Raw genomic sequence first — 20,527 nt, forward strand, 5'->3', positions numbered from 1 at the left:
GTTTGCTTTGGCTAAAGATTTATGAGTAATAATCCTGACAAGAGGGTATAGAGTATACGTCTCCTTATAAAATGAATGATGAATCCTCTATGGGCTATTCAAATACCTTTGAGTATATTGACTTGTACCCAATCATCTCAGACCTACACTTCCAATCATAATTTCTCTCATGCTATATTTTGTATTATGGACTTCATTAATTGAGTTTAAGATCAAATAATATACATATAGAATATACATCCAAATAGTAATTTTATTTATTAAATAAAAAAGATAATTTTTAAGGTAATTGCCTTTAGGACACCTTTTAAATATAATACATTATTTGAATATATACTTATCAAGCAAATGAAATACTTGGTTGATATAAAAAATCTAACATATGTGTTAGACTGATACACATGTGAGAAGGGGTAGGGGGTGAATCACATAGTTTTTTTTTTTAAAACTCGTTTTCTCGTTTTGAAATCAAAGTATATGTTGGTCCCTTGGTGGCCGGCAAGAGGGGAGAGGTGAATTGCCCTGCAAAAATAAACTCAAACCTTTTTCGACTTATAACTTAATAATGAATACTTGTAAATAACAATTAAAAGACTAATTAAAAAGACAGAGACACAAGGAAAATTACTTGGTTTGCAATCAGAAGATTGCTAATCCAAGGAAAATAAAGCGCACTTTTAGAAGATCTCCTTTGGACGGAGTAGCCGCTTACAACGTTAATAGTTCACAATCAATAGTAGAATAGCAAAAAAGGAATTACAAGTTATTGTTTGAACTACTGAAATCAGAGCTATATTTATAGCACTATTCCGGGTGCCTGGAAGGGTTCCGGGCACCTGGAGTGGGATAGAATTATATGCCCGACACGTCGGTTAACATACATGTCGATTCTGATAAAAGTTGAGTTCCGGGCACTCGAAAGGGCTCCGGGCCCTTGCTCCGGTTCTGCTCGCCTCGATCTGGGTCTTCTACTCCGGTTCCGCTCGCTTGGGTGATCTCGGCCATCCGGAATAGGGCTCACCCGAACTCAATTTTCGGCCTTCTCCTCGAGCATCCTTCCTCCCCGACTTCTCGTCCCTCAAACGTCGCGTACATTCTTCTCGTCCACTAGTGTACTCTTCCACGACACCTCGCCCCTCAGACGCACCGAGTTCGTCAACTCTCCCTTGTGTCGTCCTTCTCGCTAGCCGTGTCTTCCGCTCGACTTCCTGTGCTCCTAAGCTCCTGCACACTTAGACACAGGAGTTAAACCAAACAGGACCTAACTTAACTTGTTTGATCACATCAAAACAACCTTGGGGTTCCAACAATCTCCCCCTTTTTAATGTGAGCAACCCAAGTTAAGATAGGGTAAACAAATATAATGTAAAAACAAATAATTTTGCAAATAAGTGCAACAAAGATTTTACAATTTGAAATTTGCATAATACCTCCCCCTAGATTTAATAGTCTCTTTTCTCCTTTTGATCACATTAAAAAAATGGGGTATCACAACAGGTCTAAGGGTAATTCTGATTTTTGTGCAGAAAAATTTCAAATAGAAATATTTTCTAAGTTTAAAGATAGATTTTTTTGTGCAATGTATAAAATAACTTAAAAAAATTAAGTTAAACAGATTAAAAGAAAATAAGTTTTAACAAAAATAATTTAAATGAAGTTTGCAATTAAAGACAAATTTCTAAGTGAAATTTGAAAAAGTTTTTAAGTGAAGTTTGTAATTTTAAAATTTTTTAACAAATGTTAAACCTTTGACAAATATTGAAAGCATTTAATTTAATTAACTATTTCATGCTTATCAATTTGTCAATTAAATATTAAATTCAGAAATTGGCTTCCAGGTTGTGGCGAGGCACTAGACCTTCTTGGTTATTGGATCATCAACCACTTCTAGACAAAGCTTTTTAATTAATTCAAATGTTTAATTTTCTACCTGAAAGCCCTAAGTCTAATTTCACTTTTTAATTTAGACAAATTTTTGGAATCCAATATAGGTTCCTTCCTACAGGATTAATCAGGTATTTTTTAGGGATATAAGATTTTGTTACTTTTCTGATTTGAATTTTATGAAATCTATAGTACCAGTTTAATCCTCTATAGTTTCTAAAAATAGAAACATTTGAACATGCAAAATTTTTCAAGTTTTCTATTTCTTCTTTTAATTTAACATTTTCAAGTTTTACTTTTTCAAAATCTTCTATTAGACATGATTTTGCTAAAATTCTTTTTATTTCTAAGTTTTCATTTTTTAATTTATCATTTTTATTTTTTAACTTATATATAGATTTTGCCATAGACTTAATACCAAAATAGAGTTGATCAGGAGGTAAGAGGCATACCTCACTTACCATATCAGACTTGAACCCTGACTCTCCCCTTGCTTCGTTGTATTCATCTGAAGGCGCTCCTCCTTCATCGATGTTGGCTTTTGAGGTGCTTTACTCTTCATGATTTGCCATCAATGCTAGTCCGACATATTCTTTTATTTCTGATTCTGATGATGAGCTGTCGTCCCAAGTAGCAGTTAGAGTCTTGTGCTTATTTTGCTTGGGTATCTTGCCTTTTTCTTTTTTGAGTTCTGGGCAGTCCTCTTTTAAGTGCACTTTCTTTTGACACTGGTAGCATCGAATCCTTCTTCTATTTCTTTGTTTTTTCCTATTATGTATTTCTTTAAATTTGTTATATTTAAAGATTTTTTTGAAATTCCTTACCATATAAGCTTCTTAATCTTCTTCTGAGTATGACTCGGGTTCATCCTTCTTAGTTGCATTTAGTATCATAATCTGGCTTGACTCTTTTGTTGTACTTGCACATCTAGTTTCATGTAATTCTAGAGTAGAAAAGAGTTTCTCTAGGGTACTTACCTCTAGGTCCTTTGAGATGTAGTAGGTATCGATTAACGAGGTCCATTCTGGAGTCCTGGGAAAGGCATTGAGTGCGTAGTGTATCGAGTCTCGGTTGGTTACCATTTCATCGAGGTTTTTGAGTTCAGTGATTAGTTCTTTGACATTCGCGTGTAGATCGACTACCTTCTCACCTTTTTCAAGACGAATATTCGTCAGTTTGTTCCGAAGTATGTCTCGTCTTATGAGCTTGGCTTCGGATGTGTCTTCGTAGAGTTCCAAGAAGTTTTCCCAGAGTTCTTTGGTCGATGAATAGCTCCCGATGTGGTTGACTTCTTGAGGCGGCAACATGCTCAGTAAGTGATATTCCGCTCGGTTATTTGCTACAGAATCATTTTGTTCTTTTTCGTCCAAAGACTCTCTTCCTTCTCCTCTCCGTTTAGATTTGTAGGAGCTACAAAGTCATACTTGATTATTAAATGAATCTCAAAGTCAGTTTTTAGAAATACCTCCATTCGGTATTTTCAGTGTGCGAAGTCTCCCTCGAATTTTGGTGGAACGATGCATGGTATGGCCATTGGTTTCTTTGCTTCGGTTGGCGGTTAGTTCTTCTGAAGCGTCTTGGCTTTTATACCACTTGTTGGTCCCTTGGTGACTGGCAAGAGGGGATGGGTGAATTATCCTGCAAAAATAAACTCAACCCTTTCTCAACTTATAACTTAATAATGAATACTTGTAAATAACAATTAAAAAATTAATTAAAAAGACGGAGACACAAAGAGAATTACTTGGTTTGCAATCAGAAGATTGCTAATCCAAGGAAAATGAAACACACTTTTAGAAGTCTTCGATTAGGGATCTGAAATGGACCTAACCTGGACCGACCCCTACTGTCCCCACAACCGAGATGCGTCCTCACTTAGTCACTTTCCTCTAGTGACTTACATTTACTTACCATTTTACCAGTTGTCCGGTCCGCAGACCCAACTAGATTTCCTGCCAGATATCCGGTCAGGCCGTCGACCTATCTAGACTTCACACCAACTATCCGGTCAACCCATTGACCTAGCTGGACTTTGTACCAACTATCCGATCGGCTCGTTGACCTAGATGGACTTCTTGTCAGATATCCGGTCGGTCCGTTGATCTATCTAGACTTCGTGCCAGATATCCGGTCGACTCGTTGACCTATCTAAATTTCGTGTCAGATATCTGGTCAACCCGTTGACCTATTTGGTTAATTTCCTGCACACTTAGTAAGGTGGTTAGATCACACCAATATCTAACGTACTTAACTTACTTGTCATTCATCAAAACCTGAGTTAGACCGTTAGTGTAAACTACACCAACAATATGCATACATTGTAACGACCCGGCCCTCTTGTCCCATTTGGCGACCCTCGGGTCGTCGACCGTCGGCCCTTATGTCGTCGGCCCATTTGGCGACCTCTAATGTCGTCGACCGACGACCCTTGGCCGTGCCATTACTCACTAGGACTTTCCACCCCTGGCCAGTGGATTTTTGCCTCCCCCAAGATTCGAACTCTAGACCTCCAGGCTTAAGTACTAGAGTTTATGAATCCTGGTAACCAAGTGAGGCGGCCCAACTGACGGCCCTTATGTCGTCGGCCCATTTGGCGACCTCTCATGTCGTCGACCGACGACCCTTTGGTCGTGCCGTTACTCACTAGGACTTTCCACCCCTAGCAGTGGATTTTTGCCTCCCCCAGGATTCGAACTCTAAACCTCCAGGCTTAAGTATTAGAGTTTATGAATCCTGGTAACCAAGTGAGATGATCTCACTTGGTTACCAGGATTCATAAACTCTAATACTTAAGCCTGGAGGTTTAGAGTTCGAATCCTGGGGGAGGCTTATTGTAACGACCCGACCCTCTTGGCCCATTTGGCGACCCTCGGGTCGTCAACCGTCGGCCCTTATGTCGTCGGCCCATTTGGCGAACTCTCATGTCGTCGACCGACGACCCTTGGTCGTGCCGTTACTCACTAGGTCTTCCCACCCCTGGCCAGTGGATTTTTTGCCTCCCCCAGGATTCGAACTCTAAACCTCCAGGCTTAAGTATTAGAGTTTATGAATCCTGGTAACCAAGTATTAGAGCTTGAGATCACTTAGTAGATTGTTAGTTCAACATAATGCGTTCTGGGAATTTATACAAGTCACTCATTTCATTTGTTTCCTCATTCTCAGTGCTATATTTATCAAATATGGAAAAATTTACATTCTGTTATACAAATCAGATATATATATAACAGAGAGATAAGTGTAACAGAACCAAGTTAGCTTGTGTGGACGTCAATCTCACTTATTTTCAGTGTGATCAAATAGGTGATAGATTATCGAACATTGTTCTTTATCTGAGCAGACCCCTAGCAAAATTGAAGTGAAAGAAATTATGTAATTGTGATGATTGTAGTTCTTGTCCTGGAGAGTTTCTGAATTCTTTGAAACAATTCTAGTGAAATGGATTTGAATGAGACCTGTCCAGATTCTTTGTTTTGTTTCCTAAAGTTAGGGACATTGCTAGAGGATTAGCTTATTAAAAGTTGGGTTTTATTTTCTGATAGTATTGCCGAAAATTAATTGTGTGATCATTCTTGGATTAGGATTGAAGGATAGATGAATTTGGTACTTTGATCTTGTGGAATTTGAAGTTGATGGCATTGCTGGAATTAAGATGAGCACATATTAGTGTTATTAGAATTTTTCTTTATGAACATGTTTATGCTGGAGGTAGTTCCCAGTTCATTAGCTACTCAGATTTTCGGTTGTATGTGTCTGCAGAATAATTGATGTTCGGTTTGAATTTGTAGTATAGTAATTCGGTTTGAATCATGAATGTAACATGCCTAAGGACCTCTATTGCCCTATAGAAGTATAATCTTTACATATGTATCAAGCTTTACCTAAGTTTTAAATTCCAACAGATTCTAGCATTCCATCATCTTTATGTAGCAATTTCTGTCATAGTAATAGCATTTTTACCTAATGCCTTGCTTTGCTGGAAACGATTCAGAACCTGTAGACCTACTGAATGCATGCTTTAGTATATCGTGGGTTAACTTTTGATAGCAGCAGTGATTACCTCTTCCTTATGCTTTGCTTTGCTAGAAGTAATTTAGAAGGTGTAGGTATGTTAAGTGTATGTCCAAGTATATTGCTATCTTTACGTAGAAATTTCTGATGGTAGCAACATTATTCCCTCATGCTTTGCCTTGTTGGAAACAACTTAGAAGTGTAGACCTATTAAGTGCAAATTTTCACATTCTTTAAGCATGACATAGATTTTAATTTAATATGAATTCATTGCTTCTGGTACGCATAGCTTTAAGTCCATCATATACCTAAACATGATTCACCTTAAGCTCTAACTGTTTTTTTACCCAAGTTGACTTGATTGAGTGCAATCATGCCATAAGTGGTGGAGGTTGACCAAATGATGTTATGGAGGTTTAGAGTTTTTTTATTGTAACGACCCGGCCCTCTTGGCCCATTTGGCGGCCCATTTGGCGACCCTCGGGTCGTCGACCGTCGACCCTTATGTCGTCGGCCCATTTGACGACCTCTCATGTCGTCGACCGACGACACTTTGGCCGTGCCGTTACTCACTAGGACTTTCCACCCCTGGCAGTGGATTTTTGCCTCCCCCAGGATTCGAACTCTAAACCTCCAGGCTTAAGTATTAGAGGAATTGAGTAATTGAGATGATCCCGGTGAGGATCATAAACTCTAATATAAGCACGGAGGTTAGAGTTCGAATCAGGCAAAATGCCAGTGAAATCTGGTGAGTGGCGACGGCTAAAATGGTCGTCAAACGGGCCGACATAAGGCCGACGACGACCCGAGGGTCAAATCAAGAGGGCTGGTCGTTACAATAAAAAGCGCTTTATTATAACGACCCGACCCTCTTGGCCCATTTGGCGGCCCGTTTGGCGACCCTTCGTCGACCGTTATGTCGTCGGCCCTTATGTCGTCGGCCCGTTTGGCGACCTCTAATGTCGTCGACCGACCCTTGGCCGTCTAGTTACTCACTAGGACTTTCCACCCCAGTGGGTGGTTTTGCCTCCCGGGTTGAACTCTAGACCTCGGGCTTAAGTACTAGGTTTATGAATCACGGTAACAGTGAGATCTCACTTGGTTGCGAGATTCGTAAACTCTAATATAAGCACGGAGGTTAAGTCAATCCAACGCCAGTGAAAGTCCTATGAGTAAAATCGTCGACAAGGTCGACATAAGGGCCGACGGTCGACGACATGAGAGGTCGCCAAATGGGCCAAGAGGGTCGGGTCGTTACATACATGAAATGCCATCGAACTCAAATTTATTACAGCTACATAATATGTAAACTACTAACACAACTCCTATAGATATTTGTTGCACATAATAACCATGACTCTTACTCATTTCACTTGGAAACTTCATCCATTTTTTCATGTATAACTTAACCATTTGAGTTTCTATTAGTCAGTTTATCTTAATCATGAGGTTTTCATTCATATCAATATGTTCAACAACTTATTATGTTTTTAGTGTTTTAGTGCCCTATTGAAACATGTGATAAAATTCATTAATAAGTTTCTATTTTAGACATATTTCTTGAAAAATGAATCTAAGCCTTCAAATAGCTGACTACTTGACATTTCAACACAAAAAACATAGCTAACATATGTTAGCATCCACTTGTATTGTAATTCATACATCAATGATAACCAATCATTTTTCTCTAAGTTAACACACTTAATAACCTCTTCCATGAATCACTACAACAAAAACCCTCATAGACATCGGTTTTCCACCGGTGTCTATTACATTTTTGACCGATGTCTATGAAGCCGATGTAAAAGGTCTGCCATTTTAGACATCGGGTTAAAACCGGTGTAGTATCACTTAACGACACCGTTTCATCAACGGTGTAAAACTGATGTAATATTATATGTTAATAACACCAGTTTTGGCAGCGGTATACGACCGATGTAATATTAGTTAATAACACCAGTTTTGTAGCGGTGGAAAGCCGATGTAATATCTGTATTTTTTAATAGCACAAATTTGATTTCCGAAACAATGAAAAATCGACAGTAACAAAAAAAAATACACAAATATTCTTCATTCAACAATATCCATAAAATACATAAATATTCACAAATTACATAAATAATCTTCTTACAACAGTATCCATAAAATATACAAACATTCTTTTTACATCAAAAGCTAATAGATATCAGAATCAAGGTAGAACATTCTTTTAACAACACATCAAGGTAGAACCGCACTTCAAATGTAATCTAGCATGCATTCAGCTCACTCGAACCGCACTTCAGCAATTTCAACTCTGGAGTACTTGAGATTTGTAAATTGTAAAAACATATAAATAATATATTAGTAAAGATGCAATTTTGAAAGCTGGAAATGGTAAAGATGTAATTTTGATTTATTTATTTTTTTCCAAATATCTGCTCTAGCTCTAACGAGGCCAGTCTAGTTTTTCTGATCTCTATCCTTCTAACACTTCAAATCAAGCATTTTGAAAGCTTTTCAGTCTGGTTTTGCAATGAGAACTACCAATAAACTAAATTTGGAATGCAAAATATCTAAACCAAAGAAAGTCCCTTTTTAATTGATACTTGCAACAAAGATAATCTACAATACTTTATACAAAGTTAATTCATGATCAGGACCCAATAATCCACCATATGTCAAATAACTAAAACAAATGTGTACATGTATCAAATAAAATAGAATACTAAGTTTTTAAAGGCTGCTGTGGAAGACTATTGTTCATAATGCTTAATTCATTGAAGGATAATTGCGCGCATATATGGCACTTAGTATATGCTGCTTAGAATATAACATAGATAATTTGCTCCTTCTAATTAAAGTGTAGAGATTGATAAGAACCTACAACATCATACAACAAATTACTAGGCATGATAATGGTTGAATTCAAAAATCATGGAAGGACCAAGAGCATCATATAACAAATCAGTGACCCTGAATTCCTTCGAGGATAGTGAAACAGTTTCTAATCAAAAGGATCAGACATACCTTGACAACTTCTCATGTTGGTTGTTTTTTCCCTTTCCTTCCCACCTCCGCATTATACAATTTCAAGGCCCTTCATGCATATAACCCGTGGGAATTGTATTACCACATCAAAATACATCCATGTTTCAACAAAGGTAAGAAAAGAAGCCAAAAAACTTACATGTTGACAACATATTTCCAATCTTGATCACGAATGTGGTGACCAAGAGGATCTAACAAAAAATTAATCTCCATCTCAACATTGATGATAGTCAAAATCCAGTGAAAACTACACAAAGAAATATAATTAGTGTATGCATCCTACATGTTCTCAAAATATGCAAGTGAGAGTGATATATAATGTTCTCCAGTGCCATCTATGTCAAACTCCAAATGGATGCAGGACCGGTCCAAAACTGAAGTATGAAGCTCTCGTCTTACAGCCACATTAGCCCTTGAAGATACACAAGTTGTGTTAGATATGCTTTTCATGGACTGTAAAATCCTAACCAGTACTGTTTTTAAATTATCTTTGTAAAGAGCATCTCTACCTGCATGGATGTTGTATGTCATGAATAGCATGGCCATTTGCAAAACTCAAACTTTTGTCTAGATATGGAACTTCTTCAGGCTTGACAAATACAACCCGGTCTTCAGGAATGGCAGTTGTATAAGGAGTAGATGCACCTGTCTCATTTTCATCCTGAAATAACTTATCCAACTCCGGCCAAAGAAGCTCCCTCCTGAAAGTACAGTTGATATTTCATATTCCACAAAGGAGTAATGAGATAATGATGGGCAAAAGAGAAAAAAAATAGAAAACTAAAAAATAGCAGTAGCCGACATTGAAATTTGGATGGCATGCATAAAAGTTTGCTGATACTACATACCATGCAGAGAAGTCATCCTCAATACCCTGATCATCATCTCCCAACCCCACTTGGACAATGTGCTTGGCGCCTATGCAGAGGAAAAAAAATATAGAAGAATATCCAAGTACGAATGATGCTTAAATTCATTAAACACATCTATAAACTTGCACATGACTACTACATTACAGTTGTATGTATGATACTCACAGATAACATGACTACTCAACTGTTTCTTAGTAACTCCTCATACCATGTTGACTTTACAAGTTTTTAGAGTAACAATTAGTCTACAAAACAAGTTAAATTCTCTAGAAAAATGGAATGCATGAACTTTGAGCTTGCAACAGAAGATAGGATTTAAAATCAGCTTTAGGAGCATATGTGACTTAGTCAAATCACAAACTAAACAAATCAACTATATACCTTGCTCATGAAGCAGTTCATCGACCACCACAGCAACCTTTGTAAGGACACAATACACAAATATATCAGCCAAGCAATTCCCACAAAAAGAATACTGACAATTTCATCATGCCAAACCTTATTAAAATGTTCATATTGTTGATTGCCCAAACTAAACACACCAAATTGAAGATTTTCCAACCAGGTTCCTCTCTCTTTCCCCTATAAAAACTAATAATCAGCAATCGATCAAGGCAAAAGGATTATTGGTAGAATAGATTAACTAAATGTGCATGCTTCCAGAACCTCTGTAAACCATTTGTAGAGCCGGGCAGCATTATCAGTAGGCTCGCCATCTCCATACCTAAAGAAAACAAAGGGATCAGCTCGAACTTTGAGGAAACTGATCGTTTATAAAAACAAAAAATTCCTGGCTTTCAACTTATGTAGCCAAGAAGAACAAAGCCAAGCTCTCCTTTTTCAGGTTCTCCTCGTACTCATCATCCTCAGTAGCATATTCGTTCTATAATTGAGGAAACTAACTACAGATCAGTCAATTAATCAGTAATATTTCCAATTATCTAAAATAGAAGGAAGATAATCTTACGATATCCATGACTTTAAATATGACAATAGGGTACCGTGCTTTTGCCTCCTCAGCCAGCGCCTAGAAGGGGGGAAAAATCTAAGATCATGGGAGAAAAATTCAAAAAATGAACTACTCGGATAAAACCCCTAACCTTCGCGAACCCCTCAGCCGTCCTGGTCTGCGTCCCGAAGAAGACGGTGACCTTCTTCTTCCCTTGGTCCTCCTCTGTATCCATCTGGGTCTTCACCACTAGCGGCTTCTGTAAGGCTCCCTAAGCCCAGTTGGGGAGGTTATTAAATAAGTAGCAGAATAAGGCTTCATGGGCATACACGGGAGGTTTAAATTACTGAATTTCCATATAAAAAAAAAGGAAATAGAGGTGAGGGTAGAAGATGAATTGATACCATAGGGTTAGAAGGATCAAATGATAAGATTAAGAGGAATTAAATAGGGGTTAAATAACTCAACCTATCTACGTTAACATCAACTAGGGGAAACAAATATAGAATTAAATGGTTATACCTACCTAAATTGACACTCATTAGGGAAACAAATAAGGGTACATTAGCCACTCTCACTTAAGTTAATAACCTAAGCTATTGCCAACTTAATAACCCTAGGTATAAAAGGTTTTAATCTTTGCATCACCCGGTACCCTACAGTTCCATCACCGTCTCCTTACGCGCCGTCAACCCTCGGCGGAGCTACTGCTTCGGCTGTGGAAGCTGAGGGCGACGCTGGATTTGGAAGCCGATCGCCACCGTGAGGAGCAGATCGGACAGGGGAAAACGAGGACGCGCAGTGGAAGTCGTGGGGGTCTCGGGGAGGACGGGGAAGCGCAAGAACAGGCAAGTATATCTTATGGTGATAGCATAAGATCTGTGAGGTAAAGAGAGGTGGAAACTCGATATGGAGAGGTTAACGGCGTGTGATCGTTTTTGTTAAGGCTTCTTTTCTGTTGGGTTTCGATTTGGTAAATTGGTTTGCATATACTTCGGATTTATGATCGATGAAGTCTGCATTGATAATGTTCGATTCCTTTGGAGTGTTTTGTTTTCCTGTGCTTCTACTAGTTTCTGTCGAGCTGTGATTGTGTTGAGGATCGGTTTCTTCCGTGATATCGCGGTTGCGATTTTCTTTGGTGTGATGGCTGTTTGCTCAAATGCCTGTTTGAGGTGCGGGTTTTGTATGTGTGCCGGATGGGGCTTGGGTTACAGTTTGTTTGAATGGAATTTTATGTAGATTCTGGCGATGTTTTCTTTGGATTTAACAGAGGATTTCGAGTTCTTTCAATCCAATTTGAGGTTTCGATCAACCCCTGTTTGGAATCGTATGGATTCTGGAACTCTTTCGTCGGAGCAATATGTTAATGATGGTGCAGGGCTGCTAGGGGATGGTTCTGTTCAGAATTTGTGGGTTTAGTCGGCTGTAGATGGGCTTGAACTCCGATTTTTCCTTCCGAGTTGTTGTTGCTGTGAGTTTAATGTAGGATGACTGTGTGATTAAATGTCGGTTTGTGATGTTTGAGATGGGTGAGCTGTGTTTTGATTTTCTTTTGGGGATCTCTGGATTTGCAGGTGGTTTTATTCGTTACTGATAGATTTATGTCTCATTGGATGGCTTGGATTTGAATGTGGTTTTGTGTTTCGTGGTTTTCATGAAAGGTTGCTTTGAAATTTTAGTGGAGTTCTACTAGATAAGTTAATTCTGTTGGTTGGCATGGCATACGGATTTCTGGGAATTTTAGCTGACTTTCATTCTTTGTATGTTTTTTTTTTGGGATTCAGTAGGTAAGTTGGGGAGTTCTGCTAGGGATTTATCGCTGCGGTATTTTCTTTGGATGGACAGGATTTTGTAGAGAATTTATAGAACAAAATTGTGAACTTGCTAGTTACATCTAGTAGTGGGAATTGAGTTAGTTATTTCCGGGTCATTACAGCTACATGAATTGAGTTCTATCTTGGAAAGCTTATAGTTGTATTACAAGTTTTAAATATTAAATCATGCACAGATTTTCCCTTGTTTACAGTATGTGGTTGGTGTTGTAACTTGGATGCTAATGATCAGTTATTTTGTTGCATATGAAATTTTGAATTTTGCTTATGGAACAATCTGGGTTATGATAAGACTGTATGTAGATAGATATGGAATATGATATAGCTACTGGAACTTGACAGATTGAATTAGAATTGTGATAAACTATGAGTATATAAGTTTTATGTAGCTAGTTGGTTGAATATGTGCATATGGGGTAGCAGACGGGGTGGGTGACCCGGGATGAGCTCCGGGAGGGCCCATCCAAACTTGACCGATACTGGAAATATATGTTAGCTTCGGCTATATGATTGGATGCATGTTCACTACGAGGTACCTCTAGGTTCATGGGACTATTGACTGGCTCTAATTGTGGTTACCGGATATGTGACATATTCATCTTATTTAGCTGTGTAGGAACTTTATTTACCACATATTCCTTCATAAATATGCAATATAGTAGGTATGTCTCTATTGTTTAGTCTCCCATCTTTATTACGTTATGGATGTTATGCTTTATTACATGAGATAATACTTGCTGGGTTGTAGACTCATGATGCCTACATTTCAGGTGAGGATGGATCTCCGGGCATTGCGGAGGGTCTACAGGCGGAGTAGGCGAGGAGGCGAGATGGACGCATGACATTGTCCGGTTATTAGGAGTGTTGAGTTTATGTTCCTCACGGAAAGGGTTTTGCCTTGGTGATGTCAGTAGTACCGAGTTTATTTGCTATACTTTGAGAGAAATGATGACTTTTACCTTTGGTGGAATAATATTCTTTTGGGAATGGTGTCATGTTATAAGTGTATACTAAATTGTGTTTGGTGGATGGTGTTTTAAAAAAAAAAAAAAAAATTGGTTTCAGGATGTTTCAGTTGGTATCAGAGCCCACACTCCTAAGGGACATCATGCGCTAGCCATCTCGTCAGGAACTCGGCTACTTCAGCCAACAGTTTGTAAGATCTACATTATTTTAATTCTGTATTTAATGTGATAACTTAGTCATACTATGAATGATATACTGACATGAAATCATGGGATATGAATGAGATTAAATTGGAAATTTTACAGGATATGGCTGGTAGAAGGAACAACAATAACGGAGAGTTGGGCGGTCAGAACAACCAGTTTCTAGAAGGACTTACTGCACTTCTACATGAGTAGAACCGCATTCATGGGGAACAGATTCAACAAATATTGCAGGCTAGGGAGCAGGGGAGCACCCCCAGACGTTCTACACCTAGTACGCAACCGGTTTACAAGCAGTTTCGGGAGCTTGGACCGACGGAGTTTAAAGGCACCACAGACCCAATCGCTGCAGAGGGATGGATTCGGTCTCTGGAAACGATATTTGATTTCATGCAGCTCACGGATGCGGACAAGGTCAGGTGCGCGATATTCATGCTTCAGGATGATGCTCGGGTATGGTGGGAGGGTGCGCGGCTGACTGTAGATTTGACTATCTTGACTTGGGCTAATTTTAAGGAGGTATTCTATGGGAAGTATTTCACAGTTGACAATCGGACACGACTGGCACGGGAATTCTTGGAGCTTCGCCAGGGAGATATGACGGTGGCAGAGTATGTCAGGAGGTTCGAGAGAGGACGCTATTTTGTACCTATGATTACCAGCCAACCAGTTGAAGAATTGAAGCACTTCACCAAAGGGTTGAGGCCAGCTATCCGCCATGATGTCAGGCTGAGTCGGGTCACCACATTCAGAGAGGCAGTTGACCAAGCGCTGATGTCCGAAAGAGACAGAAATGACATGGTCAAGGAAGCCCAGAACAAGAGATTGGGTTATCAGGGGCGAGATCAGCAAGAGCCGGGAAAAAAGAGGTCAGTTCCGGGTCAGAATCCAGGAAAATAGTCGTTCAAGCAGGCACAGTCGCGATAGCAAATTCAGAAGACACAAGCAGCTGAAGGCACTATTGTCAGGGCTGAAAACAAGGTTCGCTGTTCTAAATGCGAGAAGATTCACGCTGGGCAGTGTTTGACGGGTACAGATGCTTGTTATATGTGTAAGAAGTCAGGACACTTCGCAAGAGAGTGTCCACTGCTCAAGGAGCCTACCAAGGGGAGAGTATTTGCGATGACTCAAGAGCAGGCGGACCTGGACACAGCTATTATCACAGGTATGATTTATATTGCTGGTATTCCAGCCTGTGTATTAATAGATTCCGGAGCTACGCATTCCTTTATATCTGAGGCTTATCTTACAAAACTGGGCATTAAACCTGAACGAATGGTTGCGGAATATAGTGTTTCATTACCATCAGGGGAGGAATTGCATAGCAACAGAATGGTAAAGAACTGTCAGATGATGATGCAAGATCATATGGTAGGCGCGAGGCTCATTGTGTTGGAAATAACAGAGTTTGATGTGATCCTTGGCATGGACTGGCTGGTTCAGCACGATGCAGTCATCAATTGTAAACAGCGGACGGTCAAGTTGAAGCTACCGAATGAAAAACTCCTGACTTTTCAAGCAGCTTCACAAATAGCTGTACCCCGCATGATCTCCATGTGCAAAGCTCGACGAATGCTAAGCAAGGGATGTGAGGGGCTCTTAGTTCACATCTCGGTTAAGTCAGGGACACAACGACCAAGTTTGGAGGAAGTGGAAATAGCCCGAGACTTCTCAGAGGTGTTTCCAGAGGATGTTACAGGTCTACCCCCGACTCGGGAGGTGGAATTCGGAATACAACTAGTACCGGGGATTACGCCGGTGTCAAAAGCACCCTACCGGTTGGCACCTACCGAAATGAAAGAGTTGAAGGGGCAGTTGCAAGAATTGCTGGACAAGGGTTTTATACGACCAAGCGTGTCACCATGGGGAGCCCCGGTGTTATTCGTACGCAAGAAAGATGGGACCATGCGACTGTGCATCGATTATCGGGAGCTGAATCGAGTGACAATAAAGAACAAGTACCCATTGCCCAGAATCGATGACCTGTTCGACTAGTTACAAGGAGCAACAGTATTTTCAAAAATTGATTTGCGATCAGGATATCATCAGATGAAGGTGAAGGAGGAGGATGTGCACAAGACAGCATTCAGAACTCGATACGGGCATTACGAGTTCCTGGTTATGCCCTTCGGACTCACAAATGCCCCAGCGGCATTTATGGACTTGATGAATCGGGTATTTCACTCCTACTTGGACCAGTTTGTTATTGTCTTCATTGACGATATATTAATTTACTCTCGAAATTGCCAAGAACATCGTCTGCATTTAACCACGGTGCTACAGACGTTGAAGGAACATCGGTTGTATGCCAAATTTAGCAAGTGTGACTTTTGGCTGAATCAGATTCCATTTCTAGGGCACATTGTCTCAGGGAATGGGATAGAAGTGGATCCGGCCAAAGTGGAGGCAGTTCGGAATTGGGATACGCCAAAGAATGCTTCTGAGATACGGAGTTTCTTGGGGTTGGCAGGGTACTATCGAAGATTCATCCAGAATTTTTCCCAGATTGCCTTGCCGCTGACCTCGCTGACTAAGAAGGGGGTAAGATATGAGTGGACAGATCGGTGCAAGAAAAGCTTTGAGGAGTTGAAAGGAAGATTGACGACGTCCCCAGTGCTTACGATCCCGGATGGTTCTGGACGGTTTGTGGTGTACACTGACGCCTCCAAAACTGGACTGGGAGCTGTGCTAATGCAGAACGGGAAGGTCATTGTGTATGCCTCACGTCAGTTGAAGGTACACGAGCAAAACTATCCCACCCATGATTTGGAGCTAGCGGCAGTTATATTTGCTCTAAAGATCTGGAGGCACTACCTTTACGGGGAACGATGTGAGATCTACACAGACCACAAAAGTTTGAAATATTTTTTCACACAGAAGGAATTAAATATGAGACAGAGACGGTGGCTGGAATTAGTGAAGGATTACGACTGTAGCATCAACTATCACCCGGGTAAGGCTAACGTGGTAGCTGATGCTTTGAGCCGCAAATCCGCTACGTTGTCGCAACTAACCAGCCAACAACAGTTGATATCAGAATTTCAACGATTGAATTTGGAGGTAGTAGCGGCAAGAGAGCAGCTTAAATTGTCAGCATTGATCGTAAAGTCAAATTTACTAGATCAGATTCGGGAAGGGCAGATGGTGGATCAACAGTTAACAGAATGGAAGCGGAAAGATGAAGAAAAAGGGCACGCTATTTACTCTACTGTGGGTGGAGTTGTGCGATACAAGGATCGCATCTGGGTACCTAAGACGGGTACACTTCGAGAGGATCTCATGAATGAAGCGCATAACACCCCATATTCCACACATCCTGGGAGCACAAAAATGTACAGGGATATGAGGTTGTTATATTGGTGGCCGGGTATGAAAAAAGACATAGTCAAGGTAGTGCACGAATGTCTCACATGTCAACAAGTAAAGACTGAGCATCAGAGACCAGCCGGATTGCTGGAGCCACTTCCGATCCCTGTCTGGAAGTGGGAAGAAGTTGCCATGGATTTCGTGGTGGGTCTACCAACCACTCCTAAAGGATCAAACGCTGTATGGGTCATTGTGGACCGATTGACCAAGTCAGCACATTTCCTACCGGTAAAAACCACCTTCACAATGACACAGTATGCAGAGCTATACATAAAAGAAGTAGTGCGGTTACATGGGATCCCAGTTCAAATTGTGTCAGACAGGGATCCAAAATTTACCTCAGGATTCTGGGAAAGTCTACATAGGGGAATGGGTACCAGGCTGACGTTCAGTACCGCCTTCCATCCCCAGATGGACGGTCAGTCTGAACGGGTGATTCAGATTTTGGAGGACCTTCTACGAGCATGTATGATGGATTTCAAGGGGAATTGGGAGTCAAAGCTTCCCCTGATAGAATTCACTTATAATAATAGTTATCAGGCAACCATAGGTATGGCTCCCTATGAGGCATTGTATGGAAGGAGGTGCAGAACGCCGTTATATTGGGATGAGGTCGGTGAGAGGGCAGTTCTGGGCCCAGACATAGTGACCCAAACAGTGGAGCTAGTGGAAAAGATTCGGAATAGGATGCAAGCAGCGCAGAGTCGTCAAAAGAATTATGCTGATCAGCGACGAAGAGATTTGGAATTTTCAGTTGGGGATCATGTATTTCTTAAAGTCTCACCAATGAAAGGGGTACTGAGGTTCAGAAAGAAAGGGAAGCTCAGTCCAAGGTATATTGGGCCATTTGAGATTCTGGACAGGATTGGAACACGAGCTTATAGGGTTGCTCTACCACCAAATCTGTCCGGGGTACACAATGTGTTCCATGTATCTATGCTCAGACGGTACATATCTAACCCCTCTCATGTGATCGAACATGAGTCCATGCAGTGGACCCCAGATCTGACCTACGAAGAACGCCCGAAACAGATTCTTGAGCGTCAAGTACGGAAATTGAGGAACAAGGAGATCAAGATGGTGAAGATTTTATGGGGAAACCAGCAGATGGAGGAGGCCACTTGGGAAACGGAACGAGATATGCGCGACCGCTATCCGGATTTATTTGGTAAGTCAATTTCGGGGACGAAATTCTTATAAGAAGGGGAGAATTGTAAGGCTCCCTAAGCCCAGTTGGGGAGGTTATTAAATAAGTAGCAGAATAAGGCTTCATGGGCATACACGGGAGGTTTAAATTACTGAATTTCCATATAAAAAAAAAGGAAATAGAGGTGAGGGTAGAAGATGAATTGATACCATAGGGTTAGAAGGATCAAATGATAAGATTAAGAGGAATTAAATAGGGGTTAAATAACTCAACCTATCTACGTTAACATCAACTAGGGGAAACAAATATAGAATTAAATGGTTATACCTACCTAAATTGACACTCATTAGGGAAACAAATAAGGGTACATTAGCCACTCTCACTTAAGTTAATAACCTAAGCTATTGCCAACTTAATAACCCTAGGTATAAAAGGTTTTAATCTTTGCATCACCCGGTACCCTACAGTTCCATCACCGTCTCCTTACGCGCCGTCAACCCTCGGCGGAGCTACTGCTTCGGCTGTGGAAGCTGAGGGCGACGCTGGATTTGGAAGCCGATCGCCACCGTGAGGAGCAGATCGGACAGGGGAAAACGAGGACGCGCAGTGGAAGTCGTGGGGGTCTCGGGGAGGACGGGGAAGCGCAAGAACAGGCAAGTATATCTTATGGTGATAGCATAAGATCTGTGAGGTAAAGAGAGGTGGAAACTCGATATGGAGAGGTTAACGGCGTGTGATCGTTTTTGTTAAGGCTTCTTTTCTGTTGGGTTTCGATTTGGTAAATTGGTTTGCATATACTTCGGATTTATGATCGATGAAGTCTGCATTGATAATGTTCGATTCCTTTGGAGTGTTTTGTTTTCCTGTGCTTCTACTAGTTTCTGTCGAGCTGTGATTGTGTTGAGGATCGGTTTCTTCCGTGATATCGCGGTTGCGATTTTCTTTGGTGTGATGGCTGTTTGCTCAAATGCCTGTTTGAGGTGCGGGTTTTGTATGTGTGCCGGATGGGGCTTGGGTTACAGTTTGTTTGAATGGAATTTTATGTAGATTCTGGCGATGTTTTCTTTGGATTTAACAGAGGATTTCGAGCTCTTTCAATCCAATTTGAGGTTTCGATCAACCCCTGTTTGGAATCGTATGGATTCTGGAACTCTTTCGTCGGAGCAATATGTTAATGATGGTGCAGGGCTGCTAGGGGATGGTTCTGTTCAGAATTTGTGGGTTTAGTCGGCTGTAGATGGGCTTGAACTCCGATTTTTCCTTCCGAGTTGTTGTTGCTGTGAGTTTAATGTAGGATGACTGTACGATTAAATGTCGGTTTGTGATGTTTGAGATGGGTGAGCTGTGTTTTGATTTTCTTTTGGGGAGCTCTGGATTTGCAGGTGGTTTTATTCGTTACTGACAGATTTATGTCTCATTGGATGGCTTGGATTTGAATGTGGTTTTGTGTTTCGTGGTTTTCATGAAAGGTTGCTTTGAAATTTTAGTGGAGTTCTACTAGATAAGTTAATTCTGTTGGTTGGCATGGCATACGGATTTCTGGGAATTTTAGCTGACTTTCATTCTTTGTATGTTTTTTTTTTGGGATTCAGTAGGTAAGTTGGGGAGTTCTGCTAGGGATTTATCGCTGCGGTATTTTCTTTGGATGGACAGGATTTTGTAGAGAATTTATAGAACAAAATTGTGAACTTGCTAGTTACATCTAGTAGTGGGAATTGAGTTAGTTATTTCCGGGTCATTACAGCTACATGAATTGAGTTCTATCTTGGAAAGCTTATAGTTGTATTACAAGTTTTAAATATTAAATCATGCACAGATTTTCCCTTGTTTACAGTATGTGGTTGGTGTTGTAACTTGGATGCTAATGATCAGTTATTTTGTTGCATATGAAATTTTGAATTTTGCTTATGGAACAATCTGGGTTATGATAAGACTGTATGTAGATAGATATGGAATATGATATAGCTACTGGAACTTGACAGATTGAATTAGAATTGTGATAAACTATGAGTATATAAGTTTTTATGTAGCTAGTTGGTTGAATATGTGCATATGGGGTAGCAGTACGGGGTGGGTGACCCGGGATGAGCTCCGGGGAGGGCCCATCCAAACTTGACTGATACTGGAAATATATGTTAGCTTCGGCTATATGACTGGATGCATGTTCACTACGAGGTACCTCTAGGTTCATGGGACTATTGACTGGCTCTAATTGTGGTTACCGGATATGTGACATATTCATCTTATTTAGCTGTGTAGGAACTTTA

At 40.4% G+C, this 20,527-nt stretch overlaps 1 protein-coding gene across 1 annotated transcript; it reads right to left on the minus strand.

Moving 5' to 3' along the window:
- Positions 1–9,201: 9,201 nt before the first annotated feature.
- LOC122019495 (NADPH--cytochrome P450 reductase-like) lies at positions 9,202–13,423 on the minus strand. Its single transcript, XM_042576958.1, has 10 exons — positions 13,313–13,423; positions 10,895–11,014; positions 10,762–10,821; positions 10,601–10,677; positions 10,461–10,518; positions 10,293–10,376; positions 10,176–10,212; positions 9,771–9,840; positions 9,432–9,623; positions 9,202–9,334 (listed from the first exon to the last, which is right to left on the minus strand). Exons 1-10 carry the CDS (start codon positions 13,421–13,423, stop codon positions 9,202–9,204), a joined length of 942 nt encoding a protein of 313 aa, XP_042432892.1.
- Positions 13,424–20,527: the final 7,104 nt, after the last annotated feature.

This window comes from Zingiber officinale, chromosome 9A (assembly GCF_018446385.1).
Source record: "Zingiber officinale cultivar Zhangliang chromosome 9A, Zo_v1.1, whole genome shotgun sequence".
NCBI classification, from domain to species: domain Eukaryota; kingdom Viridiplantae; phylum Streptophyta; class Magnoliopsida; order Zingiberales; family Zingiberaceae; genus Zingiber; species Zingiber officinale.

Coding starts and splice junctions, on each gene's coding strand:
- LOC122019495 (XM_042576958.1), bottom strand. CDS start 13,423: ATGTCATGCGTCCATCTCGCCTCCTCGCCTACTCCGCCTGTAGACCCT. Junction 10,519..10,600: donor GCTTTGTTCTTCTTGGCTAC/ATAAGTTGAAAG, acceptor TGTTTTCTTTAG/GTATGGAGATGGCGAGCCTA. Junction 10,377..10,460: donor TCTACAAATGGTTTACAGAG/GTTCTGGAAGCA, acceptor TAGTTTTTATAG/GGGAAAGAGAGAGGAACCTG.